Source organism: Vanacampus margaritifer, chromosome 2 (assembly GCF_051991255.1).
Source record: "Vanacampus margaritifer isolate UIUO_Vmar chromosome 2, RoL_Vmar_1.0, whole genome shotgun sequence".
Lineage (NCBI taxonomy): Eukaryota > Metazoa > Chordata > Actinopteri > Syngnathiformes > Syngnathidae > Vanacampus > Vanacampus margaritifer.
The window spans coordinates 46,272,382-46,297,765 of NC_135433.1; the positions used below are offsets into that span (position 1 = coordinate 46,272,382).

Genomic DNA, 25,384 nt, shown 5'->3' on the forward strand with positions numbered 1-25,384 from the left:
TAGCTGTAGGCTGTTTGCGCTACTGTACTTTTAAGGGTACAACAATATTTGAAGATGTTTACAAGCGTTTGAAATGCTTGACTTTATCACCAGTGGCGTGCACAGACATTTTGGGGGGCATTTTTGCGCATATGGAATACCTTATTGACAATTCCGAGATGACGTCACAAGTCAAGATGGCGGTCAATTTGGTGAACGAATTCTATCCGCTCATTGAAAAGCGTTGGATTTGGATCGCTGTAATTTGATTTGTGAGGATTATTTGGATTTCAAAATGTGATGAGATGTCGTTTGACTACTATAATAATGGGTGTGGCTTGTATGATAGCCACAGGGCAAAAAGCATTACAATCCGCCGTTTGTTTTCACCGTATAAAGGAAGCATTTGCATTGCACAAATGCCCGGATGGTCAGAATTATCAATAGAAGTTTATCAAAAAACTAAATAAACATTACACACACATATAATAATAATTTATAATAATAATAACAATAATAATAATAAATAATACCCCACATCTAGCTTTAATAACAGCCTATTAACAAATAAATAACTTAGTTATGGCTTGTACAAAATAATAGCTAATAATTTAGCTAATAATACCTTCGTGCCTGCTGATTTAGTACAAACCATACTTAAAAATAAAATGTTAACACATTTAAAAAAAAAAAAAATCAATAAAATTAACCTCAAGGAGCAAATCAATATTAAAATGGGAGCTTTAAAAGGTGTTAAAAACTAGTTAACATGATTCTCTCTCAGGCGTTAATTGTAACCAAACAGACCAATGGCATGAGAATGTATTTTTCACCGGCAATTGACAATGCTTAACATCCAAGCATTTATGATATCTCCACAATGCAACTCAATGCAAATACTTCGATCACCAATGACGTATTGTTTTTTTTTTTTTTTGCCTGTGACTACGAGCATAACACAAACCGGACACAAACGACAGCCCATCATCACATTTTGAAGTCAAAATAATGACAATGATCTTTAAGTCCAATGCTTTTCAATGCCTGGACCAACAGAGAGCTTCCTTTCACCGTCATTAGTTGTACCCTGTGGTGGTCGTCACGTTATCGATTATTGATTTAGCGCATAGCGTTAAACTAGCTAATAGGTGGCCATTCGGCTAATTTAAACTCAGTTGTTTGTGCTGTTTGAGACAGCTACTTCACAAAAATAATAATTGGAATAGAGGGCAAACAAATAATACAATTCCACTGGATTCATAACGCAGTGACCTAGCTGGGGTGGAGCAGGGGACAAGATGCGTGTGAGTGACCCACGGCGACCGCGGCTAATAACGTTCACGAGAGAGCCCAATAAGAGTATCCATACATGCAATCACTCATCGAATCTGTATTTCACTTGAAAAAAAAAAAAGGACATCCATGTCCAGGCATCCCTATGAACTTGATATAAATCAAAAATATTTATTGTGTCATTTATTGTATCCTACAGAGATTCTATCAATTACATAACTATCACAAAAGTAGTGAACACTTGCATACGTCACCAGCGGACAATAACAACTCAGGGATAAGATCAGTTTTATCGCCAGATGTGACTTTACAGAAAGATCAATGCGGCGCAATCAACCCAGTGTTATGTAACAAAGTGTGTATACTGTACTTAGCGAGAGGAGGGGGGGGGGGGTAAAGAAAACCTACCGCAGTTGTACGCTCCAGCCCCGCCGTGGCAAGAAGGGACATGATCGTGCTTTGCTGCAGCTGTGTGGTGTTGAGGGGAAGAAAAAAAAAAATGAAGGTGTGTTGACATTAATGCTGCTAATAATCCTCTTAAGACTGTAAATTAAAACTAATGACTCACCACTAATGTGCACCAGATGCTGAGTGACACATTGACCCAGAGTTTAAATAACATATACTACGTATCAGCAGAGAGAACGCTGATGGTTTTATCGCTTTGCAAGACTGATTACAGTTACACATTACACAATAACGTACATGTACACGTACATAAACACTTAAACGCGTTTGCATCTTTTTCTACAGAACCCAAATTGATGCCTTGTTAAAATAATCACCCACGTCATTTTTTTGCGGGAAAATTGAACCATTTGCACCATGAGATGATGATTAAGGCAAAAAAAAAAGAAGCAAAAAAATGACAGGCAATTATTTTAAGACGGTGACGAAATATTACATTTATTTTAAATATGAATAGACATAGCTATCTCTCTCTATATTGCTGTTGTCAGGCTGAATCTCCAAAATTCTCACTTTTTAAGGAGAGTTAGCATTTCAACGTGAATAAGAGAAAGCCATTTTCAACCATTTTGTTTACTCAATAATATGTAAAAAAAAAAAAAAATAGCATATTACTCGTGGACTGACAAATAGTATAGATTTTTTTGAAAAAAATTATGAAATTCACCTAAATGTGACTCATGAGCTTTCGGCCTGATAAGCGAATACTCTTAAAACATTTGAAAATAATTAACTGTCGTGTTTAAGGATAATTAATGTCTTGCGCTTGGAAAATATATTGATATGTGAGAGTAATTTAGAAATACGCAACTCATTCTGTAATGCTGGTTCAATTACTCATCATTCATGGGGGAACGCGTTTGCAATGTGATATTATTATTATTTTCTCTTAAATTGCACACTCACCTCAACCTTAATGGTGCAATTTTGAACAGAAGCAGAGCTTAAGAAAACTTTCATTTGCAGTTTGGTAATTGGCTTGTCCATCGTCGACTTGCATGAGGTGCAGCGGAAGCTCTGACTGTGACATAAACAAATGAGTCAACCACAACAGCCACGGGGCTCTTCTTTCGTCTTGGAAACTTACACTGGCAGAGGTATGGGTTCTAATTTGTGGCTTCCACAGAGGCTGCACACGGGCCAGGAGTAAGACGCGCTCTCATCCACACCAACAATCACACCTGCGAAGATGAAACGCACATTTTTGCAAGCATTGATGATGAAATAGTCAAAGGTGGTTGATGTGTCAACATCTTAAAATTGTTTTTCATTCTTCTGACAAAGGGGCCTTAGAATTAGATTACTGGAAAAAAAAAAGATCTGAACTTATCTTCAGTAGTACGACGGCTTATTAGGGCCACGTATAAATGTATATATTTTTTTAGAGGGGTGGGGCGTGTAATAATATTCAGAGAAAAAAACTTGCAAAAGTGGCAAATTTGCGACTTTAAAAAGTGGCAGATTTGGGCATACTCGGATGTTTGTGCCAATAATTTTCGGTTGAGTTTTCAAATAAGGAGATAGTCATTAATTGGTTTAGCAGAGATCAACCATATCGTGTTAAGCATTTGCACTTTGATGCGTTGGGTAATGCCAGCGACGAAGATGTCTCGCTTGGCGAAGGGCCACACCCTGAGGATCAAGCATTTAAGTTAATTTGTTAAAATGTATATTTATTTGTACATTTATGTTTACAGAATTATTATTTACACATTCATACATTTAGTTTTTTTTTCTAAGTTGATGTGTCGAATCACTTGTATTTACCTAAAGTATGCTAGCTTCTGATTGGTTAGTGTTTAGTCAGCTGATAGGGGATCAGGAAGTGTTGTCGCACTAGCTTCCGTGTATGACGTGTAAAGTTAAAATGAAGAAGAAATCCGTCTCCATCCTGCCATTTCCTTTTATAAACAGTGTTCCATTAACCACCATGGAATCCTCACATTAGACTATAGCTACGCTATGTGTATTTCTTGTAACTTTTTTTAGTTTTTTTCTCGCAAATTTGCCACTGTATTAAGTCTCAAAGTTGCAACTTTTTTTCTCACAAAATTGCCACTTTATAAAGTCGCAAATTTGCAAGTCCCCCCCCCCCCCCCTCTGGAAAATAAATAAATAAATGTACATGTTGCCGTAATACGCCGTTCTATCAGTAGCAGCCAAAGGAAAGTTTACATTTTTATAATTTTTTTTCTAAATTATGTGGACATGTTTGTTATAACAGCACGTCCCCAAAAAATCTCAAGGACCCATACCTAAAATTAAACAATAAGTCGGCCATTTCTGTTTGGCGCGGCCATTTTGGACAAATTCTAATTTGTTTGTTTTTTGAACTCTTGCTAAGGAATTTGTCCAAACAAGCCCCATTGATTCTTAACAGCAAAGATTTTACAGTTACGCCGTCTAATGTGTCTAATGAGCATGGCCTCAAAATGTGATGTTAGAAGATTCTCAGAAAGGTGGAAAAAACTAACTCCTGACACTAGTTTAGATGATCCACCCAAAATTGGGTGGTCTATCACATCTGAATGCACAAAGAAGTCTCAGAGATCTATGTCGAAAATTGACCAGGAAGTGTGCCATTTTGATTCGAAGCGAGGGATTTGCCCAACCTCAAATGAATCCAGGAATCCTTGACAAATGGATGACACTAATCAGCAAAAGTTTTAATATCAACAGCTATGCCATCTAATGTGGGTGGAGCATGGCTTCAAATTATGACGACCGTTTTGAAGAGTCGCCATGAAAACGGGTGCAATGCGAGGTCTTGTTCATCGCTGCTTGCCACGTTTTGATTTTAAATAAAAATCGGAGATGGCAATGAGACATAAAGCAGAACCACATCTATCATACTCCTCTCACACACTTTTAAAAACAACACAAGTATGCTCCCTTAAATAAGAAATTGATAACAAGTTCTAGCACATTCTGGGCCCGGGCCCTGACTCCACTCATCATTTCCAGCAGATACGATTCACACTTGAGCGCAAAAGATAATGTTGTATTTATTTTCTCGGCCACCTGAGCAAACATGCGCGGACAGAAGAAGCGAGAGGGGCCGCGGGTTGTGCACTTTGCCCCTCCACAGTGACGCGCACGAGTCCGCAGATGCAGATTATTATCTGATTTAAGAGGTTTTGGGACTTTTTTTTCTTTTATAAGACACATTTGCACAGTTGGAAGGAATCAAAGAAAGCAAACACTTTTCTGCGATGGCATGGCCATCACGCTGCCGAGGCAAATTAAACGCGTTAGTGTTGGCTTCGAGCAAACATTTAAAACTGAAAAATGAACATTTGGAGTGTTTTCATGGAATCAAACAAAAAAAAAAAAATTGGGCTCAGATAGGTACTTTTTTTTTTTCTTCTTTTTTTCCTGGAGAGCTCAGTGTTTGTTCATTCGGTAATTTTACTGATTTGACATGTCATCATCATTGCTCTCTTTTTTTTCTTTTTTTTGTATGTGGGTGAGAATGTGTATGTGCGTGCGAGTGTGTGTGTATTCATTAGTTCGCCTAAAACCTCAGAGAGGGACCTTGATGGAGCAGGGTGAGTGGGGCTGACCTGTGAAAGTGCACAGCGAGTTTGGCGCGACCTCGACATCAAGTGGATCCAGTCTCACCGGTTGGGCCGGGGGCGCCTGTGTCAAGCGAGAGGCTACGGAGTCCGCGACTTCAACGATGGAATGTTCCACGCACAACAGGACACCTAGATGCATTAAAAAAAAAAAAAAAAAAAGAATAAAACATATGTTACGATGACGAAATGTCATGAAAATGTGGAATGCTTTGTTTCTCTATACGTTTGCAGGCCCCCTCATTAGATCGACCTTGACAACCAATGAGATCCAAAACAAGAAAAATAAATCATATATTTAAAAAGATCTCACCAAAAGAGACAATTCATTTAACATGTTTAGAATTGTGGTAGACTGAATTTGAATCTCGATCTTCCTGCGTTTGCATCTTCTCTCTGTGCTTGCGTGGGTTTTCATACTCTGGCTTTCTTCCACATTCCAAAAAACATGCATGTTCGGTTCATTGAGGACTATAAATCAGGGGTCACAAACTCGCGGCCCAGGGGCCATTTGTGGCACACAGGATGATATTTTGAGGCCCCTTTCTTAACATCAGAGGTTAATGTTAGTGCAGCCCAAATGTTTTCTTATTTTCTTTTTTTTTTTGCTGTCGTTAACTTGGGCATTTTGTTTGTGTGTTTTTTTCTTCTTTTTAAAAATCACTTACTGACCCAAGCTTAGGCTCTTGACAGCTTTTGGCAAAATTCAATTATGTGAAGGAAAAGATATCCTGTAACCAAGTTCCAGTCATATTTTTTTTTAAACCTACCATGAAGACAAAGGTTAATGATGAGAATAGAGCTGCTTGATATTGAAGAAAATATTAATCACGATTATTTTGGTAATAATTTAAATCACAACTAGGATGATTATTTATTTTTGGTACAATACAAGAACATGTTTAAACGTAAAAAAATATTAAGGCAAATACAATTATTTGAAACAATAATCATGCAAGTTCCTTTTGGACCAAACAAAATGTATTCAATTAGTTATTTGAAAATGTAAACAACTCAAAGAACTAGTTAGTATCAATAGTATTTTTTCTTAGTATTATGCTGATTTTGTAAGTGTGGAGTGTAATAATTGAAATTATAATTGAATTTCAATAAATTGCACAGCCCTAGATGAGAACAGCCAATTTGAAGAAAAACAGGAGACAGAATGTTTTTGGATGAGTGTATGGACACCACACATGTCTTGAATGCACATTGAAAGTTTCAGTGCCCAAGAAATCATTACTCAACTAGTCAAGCTTAAGCAAAAATACTAAACTCCATATCTGTTTTATTGTGTTGAAGTCTGGGGGAATGCCTATAAAAGCACTTTACAAAAGATTTGCACATTACCATAAAGATCCATAAGGATTGCACCGAGGATTGTATCGAGACCACACCAATTTGTTGTTTTTGAAGTCACGTTTTTTTTTTAATTCATGGATCTAGTAAAATTTAAAACTGCTCAGATTATGTTTAAGGCCTGTAATGAACTTCTCCCAGGAAATATTCAGAAAATCTTCATGGATAGAAAAGGACATTATAATTTTCGTGGGGAATATAATCTAAAGCGTCCTGCTGTCCGTACAAGTCTTAGAAGTATCTCAGTTTGTGCCGTAAAGAAGCTCTGGGATGGTCTTGCTGTTGAACTGAAAAAGTGTCAAAATGTAAATGAATTTAAGCACAGATCCAAATGGTCATTTATGGTCATGTATGCGGGGCCGGAAAGTTGACTGGTTTAGAGGTGATTCATTCTGTTTAGTTGTGGAAATGTGATTATTCTGAATTATATTTGGTTTGTGTATGTGTATGCACATCCTGTATATGTATGCAATTTTATTTTATTTTATTTATTTATTTTATTTTATAAGTTGTTAGCGGTAATGATTTGGATTGTAAGGAGGGGTAGGACTAGATAAGCTTTGGCTTCTTTCTGCCCCTTCTCGAACCAAACACGTGACCTTTTTTTGTTCTTTTTTTTTTTTTTTGTATTTGTTCGAGACAAATAAAGATCAAATCAAAATCAATTCCTAGAGAAATGTGAGAGAGGACTTGGTCGCCAATCTTGTTTACGTTCTGAAGAACCATTAATGTCCCGACCTGAACTTTTATTAATAAAGAGTGAAAAGATTGGATTAGTAGTACTTTTTTTTTTTTTTTTTGAATGCTTGAACCCCTTTTTGTGGAATACATGATGCAACCCAGGCACACTCAGAATCCATCTCCAGTGGCCCCCACATAAGTTGTGTTTGAGATTCCATTTGAACTCTGTTGCTAACCAGAACAGCAGCACCTACCAAAGCAGGTAAACAGATGATCTCTGATATGAAATAAAGTTACAGTGTGTTGTAAGCTAGATATTAGTACTGTATTAAAGATGAGCTTACAGGGGAGTGCATGTTTACAGTATGTTTTGAGGAGCTATGCAACTTACTATGTTTTTTTTTGCATTTTGTTTTAAATGGTTGTAGCCAATGAGCATTAACGGACTCTCACATGCAAAGCATCTTGCCATATTTCACAGTCACATGGTTTAATTTTTAGCAATACATTCTCTTCTTCCAACTTGTAGTAAAAGCGTAACATGTACATGGAAACATTAACACATGAAGCTCATTGGTTGTCTCTCTACGACTGCGGTCTTCATAATGATGATAAATAAAAAAAAAAGTTAGTTAGGTTAATTACATAGCCATATTTGTAACTAAAACTAGCCCGGTATTCACCATCTTGTGAGTTAATCCACTCCACGCCATCACATAATTAATATTTGTATCATTTACTGTAGGTCATATTGTCACTGTCCAATGCTAATGCTTGGGTTATTATTTACATGCAATTTGAGTGTATGCGCATGTGGGGAGTTTCATGTGATCACATGTAAAAAGTAAAACAAAACAAAATAGATATAACCTTAAATTGGAATTGGACACTTGAACCTGCAGTGTAAATTCAGTCCCAGAGGAAGGGTCACTATTTGAGGAACACCACCAACCTGATAATGCACTCTTAAAAACAGTTGGGTCAAAAGTAACCCAATTATGGATCAAAAATGGACCAATCCACTTTATGGGTCAATTTGATCCAACTTTATGGGTCGTTTTTTACAAAAATTTTCTTGACCCAAGTAAAGGATCTGACCAATATTTATGAGTTGTTTTACACTAAAAGACCAATTTCTTGACTCAAATTTGGGTCAATTTGACCGAATTGGTCCATATTTGACCCATGGCTATTTTTGACCCAACTGTTTTTAGAACGTGGACTTCTAATATTTAACACTTAAAAGAAGAGTAAATTAAACACTACCATGTTCCTTGATGGCGTCTGTGAATGACAAGCGGCACAAAGCGGGGTCATTCAGCGCTTGTAGGACACAGGAAGTGAGTGCACAGGAAGCATTCACATGCAGTGCCACCGTCCGCCTGCAGGGCCCGTCGGGTGAGCTGTCCTGCAGGCTCTGGTCTGTCAGCACCAGCCAAACCTCACCTTGACCTACTTCGCAGCTCTGAGGGCAGAAGAGACGCAAAATATTCACAATCCCACCTAGAAAGCAAAGCGCTAGAAGGGTAATATTAAGTCATCTTTGCTCTTCCGTTTATGTGTAATTGCTTCAACTATACGGGATGATTCACTCATCCCGTTAAACACACAGCGGTACTTTGCCAGTGCAGCCAGATACACACATCTAATCGGTACTGCAGTGCACAAAGTCCACTTGTAGCTGCTATCTCATCTTGGTCAAAGTTTAAAGGTTTGGCCAATCAATAGCAGAGAACAGCCGAGCCTCACGCACATTATCACGCAAAGCGATAGGAGTGCTTTTTTCCCCCCCCAACGTCAGAGGCCAATCTTATCAGTTTGGAGGTCAAACAAGATCAAAAAAGGTGGTTTGAGCCGCTTCTGGCAACTTCTTTTTTTTTGGTAAATCACCTAGTGCTAAATTCAAATAAAATTAAAGCTGTTAGCAGCAATGAAAAGAATCAACAAACTATGTGGTGCAAAATAGCTTAGCAATTATAGGGGCACCCCCCATTTTATTTTATTTTTTTACCATAATATGTTTTATGCAGCCCCACTAGTCTAAATATGGTATTCTGGTTAATATTGTGTTAGTGGAATATGACTTAAACAGCAGAATCCAACCGTTTTTATCCATCTCAGGCGGCGACTGAAGATGACATCACAGTTGCTCAGTTCTCAATTAACAACCAATCACAACTCAGCTTCAGAAAACAGGTGAGCTCTGATTGGTTGTTGCCCGAGCCCTGAGCAACATTGATGTCATCTTCAGTCGACAGCAGGTGGAAAAATGGTCGCCGCCTGAGATGGATTAAAAAACGGCTGGATTTTGCTTCATAACTCATATTCCAAAAATGCAATATTAATCAGAATGTCATGTTTAGACTACTAAGGTCACATATAACATATCAAGAAATGTTTAAGGTTGACTTCCACTTATAGAGATCACCCATCTGTCTAGTTTTGATTGGGGCTTATTTGGGTGAATTCCCTAAGTCTGAGTTTGTCAAAACTGTCCAAAATGGCTGCTTCAAACCAAAATGGTGGATTTCCTGTTCAATTTCTTGAGACTTTTTGGTTCGTTTTGTTGTGACAATTTCATGTCAGTCAGTGAAAATGGTGTGAATCTTTTAGAAACTCTTCACCAGGAGACACGCACTAGCAAAAATTTTTTTAGGCATGTTGAGGCCCACCCTAAAATGAAATTCAGAACACGAACATGAAAAGTGAAAAAGAAAAGAAAACATACCTGTATTCTCTTGTAAATAACAGTGGCAGTAAAACTGCAGCAAAATGTTTTGTGGTCACTCTGCGAAATCACGAAAAAAGAAAAAGAAAAGAAGTTTGAGGTTTGAGGTTTGAGGTTTTTGGCAATTGCCGCAACTTCATTTTTCATATTACTGCCCGCACGAAAAGTGCCTCACTTGTAGTACATCTCGTAACGTTTGCTCCGTGGACGGAAGGTGCAACGGGGACACGCTCGGACCTTCTCCCAGGGGTTCGACTGAGCTCTCTTGACCTGACAGGAGGTAGCAGAAGCTCGGGGGACGGCTCTGAGATGAAAACATCACAAATATGATGAGCTTCTTTCTCAACATGCACATGAAAACACTTCGTTCAACATGTGGGAAATTAAGCCTCATTTTGTGATTTTCTCAAGTCGATGCTGGTTGCTTGGCAACCAAACAGCAAAGGAAAGGAGCAAGTCACGGCACACAATCAAGTCAAGTTTAAAGAACATGGATGTGTTATCAATATGTATGTACTACAAACATATCTATAGTCATGTACTGTGCGCTGTCAAAATGTCCCATCTGTTTTGAGGGGGCGTTGCACAGTTTGCTGTTGTACTGGTTTGTGCAGGTGTCCGGCAAGCGTCGGAACTTACACTGTGCATGCTTGGTACGTTCCCATGGCAGTCGAGGGGGAGCTTCGGTGGGGGCCACAGGCTGTCCATCAAGCTGAAAAGACTGGAGCGCCTGAGAGTGAGACAGGATGTAGAGTAAAGAGAATTAGGGTGGGGCAGATGGTTGGGGTGGGGGTGGGGGGGATTTGTTGCTGAATAAAGGACTTTAGTGGAACTTTGGCAAGCAGTTTCACTTCCACTGTAGCGCAAGGGAGGCAGGGTATTCTCAACTGCTCATATATGCTTTTTTTGCTGACTTTTCTCTTGATGTTGTTGGTATCAGAAAGGTTAATTTGTTATTTCGGAAGTATTTATCAAAGTGGTAGCTCCAAGAAGCAGCTCTCAGATAAAAAAAAAAAAAAGATTAGGGACCTCTGCAGAGAATATTGCTGCCTGTTTCATTTACTTAAATCTAACATGCAATTGGTAATCAATTATTTCACATTTGTAAGATGAACACGATTAAAACGTGGGATTTGCATGAAATCTGGTCGCATCACATTTCTATGCTGAGAAGTCATCACAAGTTTGGATGAGTAACGAGGTGGTAGTGGAAAATTGGACAAATGTGCCCTTTGCAGTGGTAATATTGCTTGCGGCACAGTGCAACACTGGTTAGACTCATGAGGCTCGCAGTTCAGAGGTTGTAGGTTGAAATCCGGGCTTCGGCTTTTCTATGTGGAGCTCGCATGTTCTCCTTGTGCCTGTGTGGGCTTTCTCTGGATACTCGGGAGTCCTCCCACATTCCAAAAACATGCACGGCAGGTTAATTGAATACTCTAAATTAGACTAACATCGTTTTTTTTCAGGGTTGATATCGAATTTTAGTAGTCAAACTGTAGATGTGTTCCTTTAGTTTTGTTAGATAGTAATTTGTGCTGGACGACGAACCCAATTCCCAAAAAGTTAGGACACTATACAAATTGTGAATAAAAACGGAAGGCAATTATGTGGAAGTGCCAAATTTTTATATTTTATTCAGAATAGAACATAGAGAACAGGTCAAATGTTTAAACTGAGAAAATGTACCATTTTAAGGGAAAACCATGTTGATTTTAAATTCCACGGTGTCAACAAATCTCAAAAAAGTTGGGACATGGCCATTTTCACCACTGAGGCACCACTCTTCTTCTTAAAACAGTCTGCAATTGTCTGGGGATCGAGGAGACAAGTTTCTCAAGTTTAGAAATAGGAATGCTGTCCCATTCTTGTCTAACACGCGTCTCTCTAACTGTTCAACTGTCTTGGGCTTTCTTTGTTGCACCTTCCCCTTTATGATGCGCCAAATGTGCTCAAGAAGTGGACTGCAGGCTGGCCATTTCGATACCCGGATCCTTTTCCGACGCAGCCATGATGTTGTAATTGGTGCTGCATGTGGTCTGGCATTATCGTGTTGAGAAATGCAAGATCTTCTCTGAAAGTGATGATGCCTGGATGGGAGCATATGTTGTTTTCAAATCTGAATATACCTTTTTTGCATTGACGATGCCTTTCCAGATGTGGAAGCTCTGCCCATGCCACACACACTCATGCAACCCTATACCATCACAGATGAGTGCTGATAACAACTTGGGTTGTCCTTGTCCTCTTTAGTCTGTATGATATAACGCCCCAGTTTTCCACAAAGAACTTGGAATCGTGATTGGTCTGACCACTTTGCCGCACTCCATTTTAAATGACCCCTGGCCCAGAGAAACGCCTGCTCTTTTTGGTCTGCTTTAGAAATGGCTTCTTCTTTGTACTGTGGAGTTTCATCTGGCAACGGCGGCTGGCACGGTGGATTGTGTTCACCCACAATGTTTTCTGGATGTATTGCGGAGCCCTTTCTGTGATTTCCCTTACAGTAAGCATTCCTGTTTGTATATATATATATATATATATATTTTTATTTTATTTTTTTTGTATGTGGGTGAGTATGTGTATGTGCGTGCGTGCGTGCGTGCGAGTGTGTGTGTATTCATCAGTTCACCTAAAACCTATTTTAAAAAATCCCATACTAATAATATAATATAATAATAAATTGCCAAATGCAGAAACATCAATGTAAGTTATCAAGATGTGGTGGCTCTCGCTAACAGGCAGAATTAAGTAACCAGAATTAGGTTAAAAAATTCTATATACGTAGACCATGTTTCTATAAATTTTGATATTTGGTTTTTATTTGAGGCAGATATTTTTTCCATTAAAATGTGATTTATGAGGAGATTAGACCATTGGTCGATATTCAGAGTTTGTTTATTTTTCCAGTTAACAAGAATTGTTTTTTTTGCGATAGTAAGGGCTACAAGTGTAGATTGAAATTGTTTATGTGGCAAGTCAGTTGTTGTTAGGTCACCTAGCAAACACAAGTTTGGAGATAAAGGTATCCTATAGTCCAAAATAGCGGAAAGTTTTTCTAAGACTTTAGTCCAGAAATACATAACCGGAGTACATAACCATTAAGCATGAACATAAGTGTCTGTAGTGTTTCGTAAGCATTGGAGACAAATGTCGGAGTCTGAGAGTCCCATTTTCTTCATCATATATTGAGTAATGTATGTTCTGTGAATAATTTTATATTGGATAAGTTGTAAATTTGTGTGTTTTGTCATTTTAAATGCGTTTTCACAAACTTGAATCCAAAAGTCAGGTTCCGGTGCTATAGACAAGTCTGTCTCCCATTTCCAGATGGGTAAAGACATTTTATCAGTATATGAAAGTAACTTATATATTTTTGAAAGTTTTTTTGTTGTTGTCGGAGAAAGCTTGTTAATATCTTTAGCTAAAACAGGCGGTTGGAGCGTACCCCGAAGTGTTGGAATTTTTTTCTTTATCATATTTTTAACTTGTAGATAATGTAAAAAATTTCCGTTTTTTATTTTGTATTTTTGGAGCAAGGATGTATATGATATAAACATTATCTGAGAAGAGATGGTGGAGATGTGTAATTCCTTTCTGCTCCCACACACCTAAATAAAACGGTTGGCTGTTAAGTTGAAAGTCGGGGTTATGCCATAGGGGAGAGAGCCCACAGGGCTCCACTTGGGCTTTTGTCAATTCTAGTGCCTTCCACCAGGCAGTCAGGGTGGCGGAAATCATTGGGTTTTTAAAACAATTAAGTCGCTTAATCGATGTTGTAATAAAGAGTAAATCTAGAAGTCTGAGGTTATTACAATCCTTCTTGAGTCTGTGAGTCCTCGTTTTTTTCCCAGCGTGCTGCATTCTAGTCTTAAAAAAATAGTTACATGTTTAAAATGTACACACACTGACATTACAACCAATCAGTTGTGCAGTTACAATGATTAACGTAAATTCAATTAAATGGGTTTTTTTTTTTGCTTTTTAATTTTTGTTTAAGGTGCCAAAAATCAGGGATAGACTGATTATCAGCCGGGCCAATATTTGGCATTTTGACAAATATCAGCTGGGCCTTTTTACAAATATGAGGATAAAGCCAAGATAAGGCTGCTATCACACTGAGCAGTGAACGCTTGCGAATGTAGCGCATTTTGTGTTTTCATCAAGATTTGTAAGATGTTCACAGACAGTTTTTACTTGTCGAAAAGAAATTTTGAATATGTTCAGACAATTTTTCACTGTCTGCAAAGTTTTTTTTTGAAACCTTTTACTGTAAAGACAATGATGAAAATCCAAAATTTGCTACTTTCGCATGCATTTGTTTCTTAGTGAGATACAGGTAACTTTTCATTTATGTATTTTTTTCCACTTTATAAAATATGATGCTGACACTGGGTACTTCTTACTCTTTAAAATATTTATTTATTTATTTTTTAAATTAAGAAATTATGTTGAAATTTCGGAAAACTTTATTTACAGTAGAAAATTTTAGGGAGCTATTAACTTGCTTAATTTCTTAATTTAGCTTAATACACGCTGATGACCCTGGAAGATCCCTACAACTTTTGCTATAATTTTTAAACAAAGCTGTCTAATCCTTATTTGTTTAAAATGAAAAGAAAAACCTTCAAAGGGTTGACAATTTGAAAAGTTGTTTTAACAAACATGCCAACAACACAAGGCGTTTAAAAAAAGTTAATTTTTAAAATACTGACACATATTTTCTCTTTTACTGCAAATGCACATTGGCTTGAAATATTGGTTATCGGCCTCCTTGACTACTAATAATCGGTATCGGCCCTGAAAAAAAAACACATCGCTCTATCACTACCAAAAATGTCATGGGGAAACAAGTCTGGCCAAAACCAAGTTCAAATGCATTGTAATAATGATTCATATTACAGAAATGTGATGACTAGTGACTAAATGTAAAGTGTTACAGCAAAAAAAAAAAAAGAAAAAAAAAAAAGAATTATTCTCCCCACCCCCACCCCACAAAAAAACAATTTAGAAAATGACATGTGACACATTTGTACTGCTTGATTTGCCTTAAGCTCCTCCAATGACAGACGACTCCTGTTTGGACAAGCTGCATGCTGACAAACCGAAACTTGGTCGGAAGGGAGGAAAGAAAAGGAAAAAAGAAATGCCGTCATGAGTTCACGGTAGTCGGTGAATGCTGCTCATTCATCCTGTGTGCTGTGCCGTCTTATCAGCGACTGAGTCAGCTTTGTAATCACAGGCGTCCTTTGTACGGAACCGGTTCTGCAGCCCATTCGAGTCCAGTAAGACTGCTTGAGGATGAGTAACAATGCATGCAGCCACACTTGTCAGGTTCATCGTCAGGTAATTTTTAAGGTTTGCATTTTAAGACGTGTCTTTGCTCGCATTCATTTCACGGCATTGCGACTCGCTATGAACGGGCCGGAACTTTTTTCTGTTATTTTATTTAGGTGACACACATCAAACAGCACTTGACAGATATTTGTTGGGGGAAAAAATGTTGCTCCCCCCCATGAAGGCAACATGAGTAAGCCGCATTGCTAGGGTCTGTGCCAAAGACGCCTCGTGCCTGACATTTACGAGGTCTCATGCTTGACATTTGAACAAAATACGCCTCTTCAATTTTGGGTTTTTTGTTTGCCAGAAGATTGATGTGAAAAACTGACACCACTGCAGGTAGAACTTAATAAATTTGAATATGGTAGAACCGTTCAATTATTCAGTATTTCAATTCAAACAGTGAAACTTATGCTATAGTGGACAATTCATTAAACAAATGGTAAACAATTTTCAGAAGGTTCATTTCTAACTAATTCTGCAATTATCATTTTTTAATTAGACATGTTCAAATTTCTTAAGCGTTGGATTGTGGGTTTCAATCATAAAAGTAAAATAAACATAGAGAATATATTTCCCCCTGCGTGTTGTAAATCTATTTAACAATGAGTTTTCCTCATTAAAATTGAAAGCTATCCCTACATTATATTTTTCCACCCAATATTTTAGTATGACCCTTGGAGGACTATTATACAAAACAAAATGGCCCTTAACGAGACAAAGGTTCAAACTGCTATTTAGCCGCTGGCGGTGGTTTAAATAAAGTTATAACTTTTGAATAGCCATTCATCTATTTTCTATCGTCCCAGCTGACTTTGGGCAAGAGTTGGGGTAAACCCTGGATTGGTCGCCAGCCAACAGCAAGACACGTACAATCTTTATTAAATGGTCGCTGTTCAGGACAAAATGGCGCCACGAGGCTTTTGTTTAGATTAATATATACTGTAAGTATTAAATAAGACAGTTTGTTTTGAGTCAAATTCATTGATTTCTTTTTTCTATTAACAGTAAAATATGATTGTGTATATTATATAGGTATGAGAGTATTTTAACTATGCAAAGTACTTTCTGAGTCCTCGCTGTCCTACAGAAAAAAAAAAGACAGACTTAATTTAAAGACAAGCATTCACACTCATTCACACCTATAGACAATTTCACATCAACCCGAAACCTCCAATGTCATAATTTGGATTTTTTTCTCACAAATACTATTTCAGTTAGTCTACATGTGTTATTTTAACAAATTACTGATTGATCTAAAGTGTCTAAAATGTCATGCTTTCTTTGATGATGTTCATGGCTGCACAAACATGCCGTCTATTTTGGTCTCCTTAAAAGTGCGGAATTTGGAGGTAGGATGATTCCACCCGACACCAGCGATTTAGTCTTCAATGAGGCTAACGTGCATGTTTTTGGAATGTGGGCGGATTCCCGAATAAAGCGCGTGAAGAACATGCAAACTTCACACATGCGCGCGCAGGAACTGAAATCTGAACTGTGAGACAGACATGCTAACCACTACCTCACTGCAGATTAATTCAATTTCTTTTGAATTTTTAACTCATTCACTGCCATTGACGACTATAGACGTCAAAAATTCATGTGAACTATTTCTATTAATTGAGCTTTTTTTTCATTTCATTTTTTTATGAAAACTTGTACATTTATAACAGATATAAAATTTGTGATTAATTGTGAGTCAACTCTTGAAGTCATGCGATTAATTACGATTACAAATTTTAATCATCTGACGCCCCTCGTTTTAAATATTTTTTTAAAATTAGGGGCGTCGGGCGATTAAAATTTTAAATTGTAATTAATCACAAATTGTATATCTGTTCTGAATGTACAATAAAAAAAAGTATAGGTTTTCATACTTTTGTTAGCAAAAGTGGAAAAAAATGTTAAACTAATAGAAATAGTTCAAATGAATTTTTGACGTCTATAGCCGTCAATGGCAGTGAATGAGTTAATGATGTTAGACCTCGGAGATTTCACTCTTATTTTTCTTTATATTCAAGTGATGACTGTGTTACAGAATGCTTACTGCAAACAACTGAATCAAAACAGTTCCTCGAAGTAAATGTCATTTAGCCAAGCTTTAGCTACCCCGCCAGATGTTTTTTCACTGCAGCCAACAACATGGCCCATGTGTTAGAATTGAGAATGGGCTCATCCATCACCGACCACCTCGAGGAACATTATCTGCTGAGGACATAAACATATCCCCCCCCCCCAGCCCCGCCGTGACATGCTCTCATGTCAGTTCTTCTAACTGCTTCTAATCTGGGACTGTGACGATGGTGGCTGACAAGGGACTCGTGAGTGTGCAGCCTCAGTATCATCTTACATGTAAACACAGAAGCACGACTGGCAGGGCAACGTAACGAGTTTCATGAGAACTGCAGAGTGACAGCAAAGGGGATGTTCAGCTTTTCACATAACAGTCGTGCGCATGACAAATTGAGCTTCAAGAGCGCATCTCCTTGCTGCTTTACGAGCTTCGGCTATGTGACTCATTTCATCTTTTTCCCCAGAAAGATACCAGACTGAGATAAGATAAAATGCCAAATAGCCCTATTAAAACCCGACGTATGCGGCTGTTAAGTTGATTTTCACCTACAATCCACAGACGGGTCTCACCTTTCTCGGGTGACACGCTGCACTACCTTGACACCTCGGAGCACGCAGGTCCGCCCACGCCACACCCGGCAGTATTGGCGCAGGTCATCCAGGGCAAGCAGGTGCAGCTGCACTACGCTGAACATCCCAAAGCCGTCCTGGACCAGCACACAAAGCCTTGGAATGACAAGCATCACACATAATATCCGTGGTCAGTCTCATCCCAAAAAATAAAAATAATATAATACAAAAAAATAAAAAAATATAAATAATATAATACAATAGTGTAAGAATGATAATTTTATGAGAATAAAGCCATAGTGTACCCATGAGAATTGCTCATAACATACCGATAATATATATATATATATATATATATATATATATATATAAAAAAAAAATCAAAATTATTAAGACAAAGAATCAACATGTATGAGAGATGTTTTTGTCTTATGACCTTATGTGAATGAATAAAGTCTTAATATTACAAGAAATATTTTGTAAAATTTGAATAAAAATGTATCGTATCATAGTATAGTAAACACATTTCTGTTACGACAGAAATCATAAAACGTGAAAGACAAAAAAGTTCAGATTTGTGAATAAAGGTTATACATTTCACAGTTTACGTGTTTTTTCTCCATAGTGCTATGTGAAAAAGTTAGTAATATTAGTCACAGTCGGTAATATTTGTCAAATAAAGTGAAACATAGTACGGTTGTTGGCAATAGGGAGCAGGCTGGCCAGTGAATAACAAAAACGATGGCCATCGAAATGTACGCTAATAAACATCCATTATGTGTATTGGTATACTGAGGAAAACGGGGAGAAAATAAATTGATATAGAAAAAGAAAAATACGAAATTGTGGGTGCCGAAACGAAAGTAAAAACTTTTATTCGCAACATTTAAAAAAATCGTAATACTACAACTTAAGTCACGTTATATGAGATTTAAAACATTTTTTTTTTTTAAATAAAGTTGTATTGTTTACTTTTCCAAGTAACAGAATACAGTACTAACATGATGAAATAGATGATTAAAGTGCCAATATTACTTTCATTGAAAAAAATGGGCATATAAAGTTATATTTTTTTCCTGAAATTGTGATATTTTATATGAGGGGTGGCATGGCTCAGTGGTAGAGTGATCTACCCTCTAAAAACAGTTGGGTCAAAAATAACCCAACTATGGGTCAAAAATGGACCAATCCTCTACTTGGATTTATTTGACCAAACTTAGAGTCGGGAAATGGGTCTTTTAGTGTAAAACAACTCATAAATATTGGTCAGATCCTTTACTTGGGTAAAATTGTTTTGGCTCATTTTGTATAAAACAACCCAGAAAGTTGGGTCAAATTGACCCATAAAGCGGATCGGTCCATTTTTGATCCATAATTGGGTTACTTTTGAGTATAGAGGTTGTGTGTTCGATCCCTGGCCATTGTGAAGCAAGCTATTGAACCACCAGTCGCTCCTGATGCTGCGCCATGAGTAGGTGAATGTGAAGTGCTTTACTTAGTAGGTGAAAAAGTGAAAGACCATTTGCCATATTACGACAACCAAGTCACAATTTTAATGACTACATTTATAAATTCCAGCACAAATGTGATATAATATATTGTCATGTTGTGACCTTAATATCATAAATTACGACTATTATCATTAATTAACGTTTCCTCTTAAATCTATGACTCAGTGTGGGAGCTCGTGACACGAATGTTAAAAATGCAGTTTCTGCCTTCGAGGCCTTTTATCAACATTCCATGGAAATGCTCATACTTTTCGATGTTGTCAGTTTAAAGTTTGAGCATGTGCAGGTGACTGAAAAGCACTATTATATAGCAATTCCTCACAGAGTGCTAAACCAGGTTGCATTCCTAGAATCACAGACCACAAAATTTTTTTTTTTTAAAAAGTTCGCAGCAGTAATGCAATTCAAGAGTTGTCTCTGTGACACTCTGTGTTTATGCTGTTGGCTGGTTTGACAGGCTGCTGCTGACAGAAAGGACCTTTGGCCTAAAAACACACAAGCCTAAGTGGTGTGTATTCACGAGCTGGAACCGCGACAGGCCCTCGGTATCTATCTCTGGCAGTCAAGCCCAGACACGGGCGAGCCGCACCAGCTCGCAGGAGTAAACAGTGGAGGTTAAATCCCCCGCTGAGACGAGCGAGGGAATGGGAGTAGGCGAGAGAAGAACACTGGGGAAAAAAAGGGAGGGAGGATCGTCAGAGCGCCCGTCATGTATGTGCATGCTTTGCGAGAAAATTCCAGGCGCTGGGAAAGTTTGGAGATGGTTTTCAACCACCTGATTGGGACTATAAACGTGCACGTTGGTAAACAAGAGGTCGGCCGTGTGTTTGTTTATCTCGAAATAGATGTCAAAAACAACATTCTCCACATGACTTTTCATGCTGGACGCCAGCGTTCTAACCAAAGTTATTCCCAATTGTTTGCATTAATGCAACACCTAAATTCATCTGAGAAAAAACAACATACAGTATGGATTGCCTTTTGAGTCAGCGCAGAGTGAACAGACCCCACCCAGTCTGGGACTCATTTTCAAAAATGTGTCACTAACAGAACACGGGTTCACACCGCAAACGTCACGATCACTTCTGGTCATTCCAAAACATCAAAATACTCACATTTTACCAGTCAGACATTGATAAATGTTTTAAGGAATGTTTTGTTGTGGTCAAGAGAAACAGAACGGTTTGTTCCTCATGAAACAATTGCTGCGATAATGTTTAAAGGGGACATATTCCGGAAAATGGACTTTTAAGTGCTTGGATACAAATAGTTATGACTTTGCAGTGGATGGCCAACCATGAAGTGAGAAATTAAACAACAAAATAAACCCACTGATATCTGCCGGAGTGAGAGCACCAGTATGCAACATTTTTATTCAGATGCACTAGACCGGGGTGGGCAAACTCGGTCCTCGAGGGCCGGAGTCCTGCAGGTTTTGAATGTTTCCCTTCTCCAAAACAGCTGATATAGGAACAGCTCATCAGCAAGCTTTGCATAAGCCTGATAATGATCCTGTTGATTGGAATCAGCTGGGTTAGAGCAGGGAAACATCCGAAACTTGCAGGACTCCGGCCCTGGAGGACCGAGTTTGCCCACCGCTGCACTCAACATTCACATTCTCCACGGGTGTGAAACTCTCACTAGTATGTCAAAACCAAAAGGTAAGCAGAGCTGCATTGATTTTCTACCATTAGCTAACAGTGTTAGCTTCTGATACATGGTACAGACTTGATTGCTCAGTAAAGTTGTTGACGTGGTGGATGAAGTGCTGCCTCTGTGAGTGAAAAATATTTTTTAACCTTTTTTTTCTGTCCTTACAGGTTGTTGCTCTCACTGTTTGTTGTCATCGAGGTATCGGAAGCTATACTGGTCCAGGGGCGAGGCATATAATAAATCATGCGCATGAGACAGGGGACAGTGCCTGAATACAGGCTAATTTCAGAGAGACAATACATTGGGTGTGTAACATGTGCTACAACTTTTGATCTTTGCGGTAGTTTCATGACATTAAGTTATTACTAGGGGTGTCAGGGGATTACAATTTTTAATCGTAATCACATGATTTCATTAGTTAACTCTTGATTAATCGTACATTTTATATCTGTTCTAAATGTAAAATAAAATGTACAATCATTTTTATTTTATTTTTTATTTTCATACTCTTAACATAAATGGAATTTTTTTTAAACTAATACAAATATGGTTGCATCTTTTAGTCCTTGATACAGTAAATTAATAATAATTCACAAAATCGAGTTAAAATTAAAAAGATGCACTGTACTGTAAAAAAGGAGGGTGATATTGATTTGTGTTGAGGTTATTGTTCTGCCACTAAGTGGCATAATTGCATTTGTAAGACATTGGTGACAGCTCAGTACAATATTAAGGTATTTTAGAGTTGAGCTGCGGCCTCAAAGGCAGGCCAAATACAACTACTGCTGGAAAAAGGAGTTCGGAACAATTAAAGACAAATTAATATTTAAAGAAAACAACAATGAATTGATCAGGATTATTATTATTTTTTGCCATTGTCAATCAACAACAGCCGACTGGAATACATATCTGTGTTCTTGGAACGATTTGTTCATTTCCCGTTCTATGGTTATCATCACACTTTCCCTCTTTGCCATCACTGCTACCCACCGGTGGTAGAATCTCAAAAACACGCACAAAAAGAAGCCAAAGAAAAAGCCAAACACACGGCCACGCAGGCAGGCCGATACTACGGCTCTTGTAAACATGAGTTTAAGAGAGATGAATATTTAAAAACAATTAATTATAGTTAAAGTCATTCTTTGGCAATTGGCATCACAAAATAAATACACTTGTGAAGAGAATGCTTCAATTGCAGTGAAATCTCGCATGATCACAATTGATGACAATTCAACCTTTATATTTGTGCAACTTTTATGCTTGAATCTTGAATTGTATGACTTCAGTAACAGCTTTGCATGTTTTACTGTATGTCATAACAATTATTAGGACTCACAAAAGAATTGTATTTATTATTGTCATTGTTGATCCTTGATGGTATTAGTAACAGAAGTTGACAAGGCGTTCTTTTTTGTAAATAATCCTCAATTAGAAATGTTTACAGTTTCCCTCGCTGTTGGAGCCAAATGCGGTTAAACAGATATTCAGTTTTGCTTTTGCTGCAGCGTGTCTCAACTTGAGCCCAAGAAAAGAAAAGTGAAATATAGCTGATCAAAGACTTGACAGATAACAAATGGGGTGGTTGTACCAGCTTGACACCAACAAGAAGCCTCCTCCTCCCTTTTGGCCGTTCACAGCCCCGCTTCCTCTTCGCGAGACCCCTCACTCTTTCAGTCACTCTCACAGGCTGTTTTGAGGAATTTGTTATTGTGAGCAAGCACAGAATTCTTAGCAGCCCAACTTTTCTTCCAGGAACTACGATCCACACACACATGACTTGGCAACGCACTAAGTAAGTGACCCACACAAAAAAAGAATACAGCAGAGAGGCCTCATCGTTGCAGGGGGGGTGGGGGTGGTGGTGGTGGTGGTGGAAGGGGGGGGGGGGCAAGCAGGATTCCTTTCTGCGCGTTGTCCACCAATCGGTGCGAGGAGGCTGATAAACAAGGCTGAAACGGGATCCTCGCAGCACATTTTGTTCCTTCACGGCCGCAGAAAATAAAAACTCTTCTCACTTCCTGCAAACAGTTAATCCTCTTGTTTATTCTACTCCAAATTTACAGGAACTCAACATCTTCTCCAGGCGTAAATATCGCCCTCATCTACACTCTCCTGGGTGTGTTAACAACAAAAGTATCAAAAACATTGTGAGCGCAGAAGTGAGTCACTGGGGCTGGGGACCTGACATGAGAAGCACAAAGTGTCCTTGTCGTCACACGGAGCAAGACCACCAGGATGATAGTTTGACCCACTTTTTTTTTCTCTTCACCAACATCCTGGAAAAGTACTAAGACGAAAACAATCAGCCATGAGATGATATACACACTACGTATTGATGCACGTCATTATTTGGTGACATGCCCAATACTGCTGACTACTCCTGCTGATGCTCACATTCATTCTTCATGGAATGTCTAAAATGTTTACATATTACTTTTTTTTTTAACTACATACAATGATGCTGACTATTCTTGCTACGGTTTCCATTCACATCTGCATGATGCAACTATGAAATATTTTTAGAATCGGATAAAAATGCATTTTGCATTTAAGTTTACTGAGGATTATAGTTTATTAAGTTTTTATTGTTGTTTATTTGCTATTGTTTAAAGATTAAACAAAACTATTCAGCAATGTCAATCAAGAGGTCAAGATGTTGAACGCTGCTTCTTACTGATTAATGCTAAGTTATTGATTAAAGTAACACCGACAAACTTTTAGTTTTCATTGATTATAGTGGCACCTTATGGACAAAAGTGGTAGTGTTTCACCTGTAGGAAGACCACATTTCCCATGAGGACCAGCGCATAGCGTTGTCTTTGAACTCACGCCAAAGAGTGAAAACCAGGCCAATGTTGATTCTTGACTGTCCTTATATTCGAGTAGTCTCACTTTTTCTTTTTGCTGTCTCCTCAGACAAAATGTTTCAGTTGTTTAGCGCGATGTTAAATCAACTTCCGTCTTTGTAACAAATGGGGAAAGCGCAAAGTGACATAGGCCGTAAAGAAGTCCACATTTGTAGTTTTTTTGGGAGTTATGAAATTATCTTTTGAAGGTTGAAAAGTTCCTAAATATTACTTTAACACAAAGATTGATATACAGTACAGAGAAACACGATATTCGTGCGGGGTAGGACAGGACTAATCAGGAAAATCAACATATAATTGACACCCACTGAAATGCATTATATATATTTTTCCAAATCCCCCCAAAATTTCAAAAACAAAACAAAACACGAATAAACATTCAATATACGTTTTCCATGACAAATAGAGGAAACACCCCTGAACAAAATAAAAGAAGATAACCCTAACCCAAGAACTAAAATATGTAACAAAAATATATATATTTAAAAAAAATCAAAATCGGCGAATAATATGAGAATCTGCGAGTCCTGAAATGCAAGCATGCGGGCGTCGACTACTGTGCACTTCTGAGGCTGCCTAAGGTTCAACAGCATGCCAATTAGAAATTATAATTAATCAAATAGATTAAACTGACTGCTAATTTGACAATACATTGATTATGATTCAGTTACAAATTTGATCCATAAAATTTCAGATGATAAGCAAAGCTGTTGATCGTTGTTTTGCAAATGTCTTATTTTGATTAAACACAAAAGCTAATCAGTCTGTTTTCATGGACAACTAAAGAAATTGGAGAATATTTCCTGTTTAGAGCCTGAAATTTGACGATCTGGACATTTGAAATGATCAATTGCCCAAATCAATTGACAAAATAGTTATCAGATAATTAATTAGATGTCAATTAAATGCAAATCTTTGCCTGTATAGTTTGACCAATATTCAATTTACTATTATTCACGTACATTTAGTATATTTGGCGCTCATTTTATGCTTTAACTGCTTCTATATAGATTTAGTGATGTATTTATAGTTATTTTGCAGCACACAGTACTGCTGACTATTCTTGCTGCTGTCCACATACATTGTCATTAACTCATTCATTCCCAGCCATTTTCACAGAAGCAATCCCCTTCACTCCTGGCTGTTTTACTGGATTTTGACTGATTTTGCAAGGCCCACAGAATATTGTGTTTTATTGCTATAAAACCATGGAACCTACCAAAAGAAAGATTAGAGTCTCTTCTTTCATCACCAAAAAAAAGTACATGCCATTATGTTTTCGTTTTGCAGCAA

At 37.8% G+C, this 25,384-nt stretch overlaps 1 protein-coding gene and 1 long non-coding RNA gene across 3 annotated transcripts in view; one reads left to right on the plus strand and one right to left on the minus strand.

The window, feature by feature from the left end:
• spidr (scaffold protein involved in DNA repair) overlaps positions 1–25,384 on the minus strand; it is a 57,448-nt gene that overhangs the window by 1,385 nt on the left and 30,679 nt on the right. For both annotated transcript variants that reach the window (XM_077558821.1, XM_077558820.1), the window contains exons 11-19: positions 18,061–18,216; positions 10,723–10,813; positions 10,259–10,387; positions 10,084–10,143; positions 8,622–8,820; positions 5,304–5,447; positions 2,828–2,921; positions 2,647–2,761; positions 1,681–1,740 (exon numbers count right to left, since the gene is read on the minus strand). In XM_077558821.1, the coding sequence (XP_077414947.1) occupies positions 1,681–1,740; positions 2,647–2,761; positions 2,828–2,921; positions 5,304–5,447; positions 8,622–8,820; positions 10,084–10,143; positions 10,259–10,387; positions 10,723–10,813; positions 18,061–18,216 (1,048 nt within the window). The remainder of the gene's footprint in view (positions 1–1,680; positions 1,741–2,646; positions 2,762–2,827; positions 2,922–5,303; positions 5,448–8,621; positions 8,821–10,083; positions 10,144–10,258; positions 10,388–10,722; positions 10,814–18,060; positions 18,217–25,384) is intronic.
• On the plus strand, positions 15,137–25,184 carry LOC144044426 (uncharacterized). Its single transcript, XR_013291267.1, has 4 exons — positions 15,137–15,423; positions 18,050–18,250; positions 21,392–21,529; positions 23,288–25,184. It is a non-coding gene; the product is annotated as an uncharacterized LOC144044426 (long non-coding RNA).